Source organism: Drosophila virilis, chromosome 5 (assembly GCF_030788295.1).
Source record: "Drosophila virilis strain 15010-1051.87 chromosome 5, Dvir_AGI_RSII-ME, whole genome shotgun sequence".
Lineage (NCBI taxonomy): Eukaryota > Metazoa > Arthropoda > Insecta > Diptera > Drosophilidae > Drosophila > Drosophila virilis.
The window spans coordinates 9113880-9121681 of NC_091547.1; the positions used below are offsets into that span (position 1 = coordinate 9113880).

A 7802-nucleotide genomic window follows, 5' to 3' on the forward strand; every position below is an offset into this window, starting at 1 on the left:
GAGACAAAGGAGAAAAAAGAGACAGGAGAGAAAAGAATGGGCCACGTCAATTTTCGAAACAAAGAAATTCTGTCAAGCAATACTCTAGATTATGAGAATCGCACAGAAGAGCATTTCACATATTGGCAGAAATGAAGCTTCAACAAAGACATTTGAGCTCTGCATATTACGATTATGTGCGCTTAATGGGTTCTTAAAAGGTTTCCGTCGCTTGTTAAATACACTTAGCACCTTTATTGTGCCCCATTTTTGGCGAATTTTCACTTGGGAAAGGGTATTTATGGTAATAAATGTATGTCAAGTGCTCAGCTGTCAGATGAGAGCTGCAATTGATGCTTTAACCAAGCGTCTGTAGACTGTGCTGTCTCCTGTGTTTACTTCATCTTAATTAAGCTAAAACCATGCCCAAATTATCAACAATTGTGTGTGTGTGTGTGTGTGTGAGTGTAAAAGTAACTGGAAGATAAACACAATGCCACACTAATGACCATATACATGTTCTACACACAAGCACACGTGTCTGTCTATCTGCGTGTGTGTGTGTGTGTGTGTGTGTGTATCTGTGTGTGGCTCATCAATCATCAAGAGTCCCTGGACTGTGTGTGAAACTTTTAGCGAAAACGTTTAAACGTGACTTCCGACATTGGAGAATTTCAGAGTTGAACATGTCTCTTTGCTACTCCCCTCACTGTGCCCCCTTAAAGTCAAATATATTTATTACACCGATATGTTTGCCAAATAAGGTAAGCCGCATGTTATCTGCGTATGTGTTACACTTGCTGGCGGGGCCGAAAGTGTGAATATGCGCATAGCTGTTACCATTTTGGCCAACAAAGCGCTGCATAAATCACATTTGTTGGCCATTCGCATGCATTTTCCACGTTGTGGCCCATAAATTAAATCTCCAGATTCAATTTAGCGGGCGTGACCTTTGCTCGTGGATTTTGCACGTTTTTGTAGCTGTGTCCATAGTTGACTTATTATGCAGCGCTTGTTTCGTGTTCAAAGACGCGCGCGCCTTGCTTAGAGTTCAGTGTTGCCGTGCAGTGTTGTGTAGCAGATTACTCAACACTGACAGCAAATGCACAGCAGCAGGGCTGCTATCGATAACAGAACTGAAATTTATCGGCGACATATACAAATTCCAACAAGCAAGCAGCATAGAGAAATATATTGACCAACGAATTTAATAAAACTGCATCGAAAAGCATATTTAATAAGTGAAAATGTCACTGGGAGATGTGAAGGAGCAGCTGCGCGGCTCGCGGACTGAGGCGAAGAACGCGGCAAAGCTAATACAAGTGCAATTCGAACGCGTCAGAAATGGCGGGACGACAAGCGTCGCTTTGCGTGCGCTTAAATACGAATTGAATATACTGCGGCAGTTGTGCTGTGCCCTGCAGGAGAACTTCCATCAGAATGCGGACATCTACTGCGACATTGCGGCCGACATGCTGCCACATGTGGCGCCCCATCTGCCACAGCCCGACTACTGGGTCAATCATTTGATGAGCCTGCAATATATACATCATGCGCTCTGCCGCGAGGTAAGTCAATGCGCATTGCTTGAGAGGATTAGGACAGTTCATCTAATTACTCCATTTAACCGCCAGCAAACGATCAAACAATGCCAAAGATTCTATGAGCTGATCAACGCTCAATCCTGCCAAATGCAAAACAAGTCTGAATACAAATATTATATTGACATACATATCAGACATGTGTATTTTTTTGGCCACCAGCTGGGCAAGCAATCGGCGGCGTCTGAGGCCAAGGCGCAGCTCTGCCAGGCACTGCAGGCCCTGGGCAAGCTGTTGGAGAACATGCTCCAGCTGAAGGCGGAACAAAACGAGGGCTACAGCGAGCTGATGGGCGAGCTCAATCAATTGCTGGGCAAGCGCAGCATTGGTTATCTCAAGAACCTGGCCAGCTTGCCGCTGACCGCTATGAACAGGCTGTGGAAGCCGCTCTTCAAGCTAATTGCCTGCAATGGCGGCACCACGGATCAGCTGAACGCCCAGTTTTCGGAATATCTGAGCGCTTTGCTGGCCCTGCTGCAGCTGGACGACAATGTGTGGCAGCTGCAGCAGTCGGAGGCGCAGGCGCAGACGCCTCTGTCGCTCCAGCTGCTGCACAGCTGCCGCGAGCTGTACAAAAATCAAACGGCCCAAAACGATGTGCTGCAATTGCTCTACAATTACCTCAAGCTGTTGAACACACAGTCCGCGGACTTGAAACGCTCGTACATCGATTTGGCCAAGAAATTTGTGCAATTCTTTGAGCACAAAGCCGTGTCGCATGTTCAGGAACAGTGGTACCTGGATTTTCTGTTTGTGCTGGTGCGCGTGCAGAAGCATCTGCATCAAATTGACAACAAGGTGCCCTCCTTGGAGCGCTTCTGGCAGTGCTTGGGTGGGCAGGACAGCGCCACGGCATATGCCGCACACTTCGAGCTGCTGCAGTGCCTCACCAGCATGGTCATGAAGATTGCCAGAGGCAGTCCACTCGCCGCCAGCTGCGGCGGCAACGATGCCAGCTGCCCGAGCGTGCTCAAGCATTGCGTCTTTACGCTGGGCTGTTGTGCGACCGTGGCCTACAGCAGCTGGCAGCCGGAGGCCCAGGCGACGCTGCCCAAGGTAAACCTCAAATATAACTAGAAATTTATATATGCCAACTAATGGTCATTTACAACCCGCAGGCGTCACAGCTGTGCTTGGCCAGCATTGTACACTATGCCATCGATGTGGCCAAGGTCACCAAATGCTTGACGCCCAACAGCAGCGAGCTGGTTACCTTTGCCTGGTATCTGATCAACATGGCGGAAAAGGTGACGACAGCCACACAAATGTACCTATTGGAGCATCTGTTGAAGCCGCTGCAGGAGCTGCGCCCGCTGCTCAGTCCGCCCTATGCACAGCAGCTAGTGCGTCGCCTATTCAAGGCCAGCGCCCACAGCTCCAATCCGGAGCTGTCCGCTCTTCTCCACGGCGCCTACATAGTCAGCATGAGCTGCCCGGCTCGGCAATTCCAGCAATTGTGCGTCTTCTATCACACACCAAAGAACGATACGGAGCAGTGCTTGCTCGAGCTGTGCGAGAAGAGCCCGCTGTGCAGCCCGCTGAACGCAACGGAGAAGCGTAAGCTATACGAACTGGACATGTTGGCGGTGCTGGCCAACAAGAAGACGACAAAGCTGCTGCAGTCCCTGCTGCGGCACTGTCAGACGGACTATCAGATGGTGTTGCTCGGACGCCAAATGCGCACGGACAAGCGCTCGGCCGGCCAGCAGATCGAGGAGCTGCGCGTGCGGCTGCAGCGCTTGGGCCGCAAGCAGCAGCTGACGCGGCTGCAGCAGCTAATCCTGGGCCATGCTAGCGTCACAAAGCTACTGGAGGCGGCCGAGACGCAGAAGATCAAAATACCCATCAAGGAGATGACTGAGAAGACGCTCGAGGACCTGCTCGTCAAGTACAAACTGTTCGACCTCACCATAAGCAGCGAAATGCCGCTGCTCGAACTGGCCACCACAGCCATTGGCGCTTTTGAGAGCTTCTATGAACAGGTAAGAACCAAGCAACAATATCTCGACTGGCCAAGCATTTAGAATAAGTTCTTGAAAATCCGTGAAATTGAATGTTTTTAAAACGGCAAATTCACTTATTTCTGGGAAATAAATTCACCTGCGTGAGTTCGTGAGATCGACCATATTCATCGAAAAAAAAAAACGGACGTACAGAGAAGCATGAAATGAGCTGCATATAAAAAAAACTGACGAGCAGACAAGCAGACGGACATAAATAGATCAAGAATCTATATTCCAGCCAAAATACAATATGAATTTAGTTATGGGAATATCACACAACCAATCGGAAAATGGGTGGAAAACGTTAAACATTGACAAATTTAAAATGGTTTTAACTCACCTGGCTTAAAGCTGGGCGTCTTAATGTTTTATATGTTATTCCATACTCCTTGGTTGATCCACGAAAACGAGTGGAAAATAGGTGAAACAGCCAAGAATTTCCATATAATTTCACTACAATCTCTACTCCCTTCCCTCTGCACAGGCTGACGCGGAGCCTTTGAGCAGTGACGAGGCGCTCATCGACTGGGAGGCGCTAATTGATGATGGCATTGCCGCCGCCATGGCGCTCTCCACCATGGGCTACATACCGCAGGCAGACAATGCCTGGCTGCTGCTGTTGCGCATCTGCCGCCTGCTGGGCGACAGATTCAACTATCTGCGAGCGCTGAGTCACTTTCTGCCGCGCTACACACAACATGCGCTGTTCGACCTGCCGGCGGAGGTGTCGCATGCGGAGCAGCTGCTGGATGAGCTCTGGCCGCAGCTGCATGCGGCGCATCTGCTGAAGCGCCATCATACGACTGTGTTGCTGTGCCTCTGCAACCTGGCGCTGTACTATGCGCGCCTGGATTGCGTACGGCACGCCCAGCTGCTGCTGCTGCACGCTCAACGACTGCGTCTCGAGTTTGAGGAGCGAGCGGGCAAGTGCGACATTATCCAGCTGACCATCCAAACGGTACGCTTTCGCATGTGCTATCAGCAGCGGCATTGCCGCAGCCTGGCCCGTCTGCCCACGGCGCTGCAGCAGCTGGACACGCTGACGGAGAGTGTGCGCAGCTTCACCTGCATCTCGTCCATGGACAATGGCGCGCTTATACTGCTGCTGGGTGACATGGTGCGCGATACCACGGAGTGCACGGCGAATCGGCTGAGCGAACTGCCCAATTTCTCCAACAGCCTGCTGCAGCTGCTGCTCCAGAGCGGGCTGGTGCTGCGCGCCGTCGAGTTGCTCATCTCCTGGCTGTGGACCAATTTGCGCATGGAGTGCCTAGACAAGGCGCACTCCAAGCTGCGCCTCATCGAGCACTTTCTGGGCATGCAGCCGCTGCTTGAGTCGCGAGCAGCGCTTGAGCAGACCAGCAACAAGGGCAGCCTGACCTTGGCGCCCATGGATGCGCAGTCCAAGCACATGACCGAGCTGGTGGGCAAAATGTTGGTCATGCAGCTGGAGCAGAGCGGGGCCTGCGTGGAGCCCATCCGAAAGCAGCAACAGTTGACCATGTCGTCGCCGCGTCGGGTAAGTAGCTGCCCTCAATCGGAAATCTCTCACTCCTCATGTCTGCACGCCTCAACAGGAACTGCCGTTGCCCAGCGCCAGACCCAAGCTGCAGCGCTATGTATCCCTAGACATGCAGCAGTCACATCCGATGCTTCGTTCCAGCGTGCAACTGCAGTGCATCTACTTTATGGCCGGCTGCCTGCATGCGCGTCTCTACTTTCTGAATCGGGAGCACGAGCAACTGGACGATTTCTATGCGCTGGCCAATGCCTGGTTGCAGCAGAATGCCGCACGCGGCAACGCCTTGGGCCATATGCTGCTCGTGCTGCACATCTATCAGGCAAACTATTTGCGTGCCCGGCGCCGGCAGCAACAGGCCATTGAGCTGACCGAAACGGCACTGAAGCTGGCCGGCAGCGAGCAGCTGCAGCAGCGCATCGATGTCAACTATCGCTACAATCTGCTGCTGCAGCTGCGCACGGCACAGTTGGAGCTGGAGCCGCCGAGCAAGCCGCAGAATTCACGACGTGCGCTCACATTTAATATATCGCCGGAGGAGAAGCTGCCAAGGCCGGTCCGCAAATTGGCCACAGCTAGCAAAAAACCAGCTAAATTTGCCATCTACACGGAGGACGTGCGTCCAGCCAGTAGCACCACCAGCAGCAGCAGCAGCAGCAGCAGTAGCAGCTCCAGCGAAAATGCCAGCAGTCCGGAGCGAAAGTCAACCAAGTCCAAGTCCAACAAACGCCTGGATCTGAACGCCTGCCAGCTCATCGACATCATAGACTTGAGCGACAACGAAACGGAGGCCGTTGTCCAGCTGCAGCCCGCCAAGTCCACGTCCGCTTTGTCCACGCGCAGCACCCGAACGCGCGCTCAACGGCAGCCGGACACGCTTGTGGCGCCCCTCAGACGCACAGCCACAGCGCCCAATCCGCTTTCCGCGGAGGCGACGCCCAAGACAATAGGCACACGTGCGCGCGCCCGACGCCAGAATACGGCAGAGCAGCCGACGACGACGACGACAGCCACGCCCAAGGTGGACTCGGTGAGCAGCAGGCGTCGCCACAGGAACTGATTACGCTTAGATTCATACGCGCTCTCGCCGATATTATTTGATCAGTTTTTTTAGTTTTATAGCACTTGTCTTTTTTATATATTATTCAGCAATAAATGTTACACTCATCGATTCCGCTTGGAGCTCTTGATGGGCAGCAACGAGGCGCGGCACATATTATCGCTCCAAAGGCCGTGCTGCGGCACGCTCTCACCCTCCTCTTGCTGGTGATGGTAGATGCCTCTGCCGGACTTGCAGCCGTTCGCGAACTCACCCACATAGCGATTGCCATTGGCTGTGAAAAACAAAATCTAGATTCAGCAAGAAGCGCAGTGAGAAGCAATATTTAGCGTCGAGTTATGGCTTGGCCGTTAATTGTTGCGACTCTTATATATTATTATGACTATGCTAAAAACCCCAGCTGGAGTAGCAACTGTCTTCTCACCTCGCTGTTCGCTTGACATAGCTAAGCTTAACGCAGGCAGTGAGAAGCGTAAGAAGACAGCATGCGCCTCTCTCTGCGCTTCGCATTCTTTTAAAAGTGAGAAGCGCGCAAAGTCAATTAGTTGATCTAAAATTAACTTAAATCTTAAGCAGATTTAAGATCTTTTCACACCACGTAGTAAACAGCATATCATATACAAACGGATTGACTAGCATAAAGACATGCAGATGGTCGAGGATAGATGGATTCGGTTATTGCTAAAATATAAATATATTTTATATGTTGTCAATGATGTCTACTACCTTTTACAATTATTATATACAATCGCAATGAGTAAAGGGCATAAGAGGAGGCAACGCTTCTTTCATTTACCATCATTTGGTGAATCAATATATATATATGTATTGACTAATAACTTATCTGTTTTCTTTGCTTCGCTTCTCACTTTCCATATTTAAGTTGAGGAAGTGAAGTCTACTTAACTTCTGCCCTCACTTCTACTTGCTACTCCACAACATTTGGCTACTCTGTGCGCTTCTCGCTTCAAGCACTAAAGCAACTCACCTGAGCAGAGCACTCCACGGCCGTGCATGGCATCCTTTAGCCACTCGCCCACATAAATGCTGCCATCTGGCTGCCACTGTATGCCGCGTCCGTGCCGCTCGTCGTCCAGCCACTGGCCGTAGTAGACGGCGCCATTCTCATAATACTGTTTGCCCTCGCCGCAGCGCACATTCGCCGACCATTGGCCCACATAGAGGCGTTGGGCGTGTCCGTTCGGGCCGAGGCGACGCAGCGTGCCGTAGCCATGTCGCTGGCCGCCAAGCCACTGTCCCTCGTAGATGAGACCGCGTCCCGTGGCCTTGATGCCATAGCCATGATGCTGGCCGTGCAGCCAACGGCCCTGGTAATAGCCGCCGGCGTTGGTGTAGCGCTGGCTTCGAAAGGAGCTGTTGCTGCCACTGGCACGGGTCGACATGTTGCGGGCAACTGACTGGGAATCCGGCACTCGGAGCTGGAAGCATTGTCGATTTGTCATCTGGTGCGGTGCCAGTCGCGGTGGTTGGGTGGTGCGTTCGGCGCCCGATTCTAATCAAGCTGCTAACATGTCTTGTGCCTATGCCACATTTGATTAAACCACCAGCTCGATGGAGGCCAATGCCTGACACGCAAACTTAACCTAAGCTCGAGGGAGGGCAGGAAGGGGGGGGGGGGG

The 7802-nt window shown here is 52.0% G+C and overlaps 2 protein-coding genes across 2 annotated transcripts; one reads left to right on the top strand and one right to left on the bottom strand.

The window, feature by feature from the left end:
• The first annotated feature begins 1111 nt into the window (after nucleotides 1-1111).
• On the top strand, nucleotides 1112-6273 carry thr (three rows). Its single transcript, XM_002050580.4, has 5 exons — nucleotides 1112-1547; nucleotides 1614-2636; nucleotides 2699-3562; nucleotides 4068-5102; nucleotides 5161-6273. The coding sequence occupies exons 1-5, from the start codon at nucleotides 1227-1229 to the stop codon at nucleotides 6160-6162; spliced, it is 4245 nt and encodes a 1414-aa protein (XP_002050616.2). The 5' UTR covers nucleotides 1112-1226; the 3' UTR covers nucleotides 6163-6273.
• LOC6624960 (MORN repeat-containing protein 3) lies at nucleotides 6267-7797 on the bottom strand. The gene is made up of 2 exons (XM_002050579.4): nucleotides 7151-7797; nucleotides 6267-6436 (listed from the first exon to the last, which is right to left on the bottom strand). The coding sequence occupies exons 1-2, from the start codon at nucleotides 7623-7625 to the stop codon at nucleotides 6267-6269; spliced, it is 645 nt and encodes a 214-aa protein (XP_002050615.2). The 5' UTR covers nucleotides 7626-7797.
• Between the last annotated feature and the right edge of the window lie 5 nt (nucleotides 7798-7802).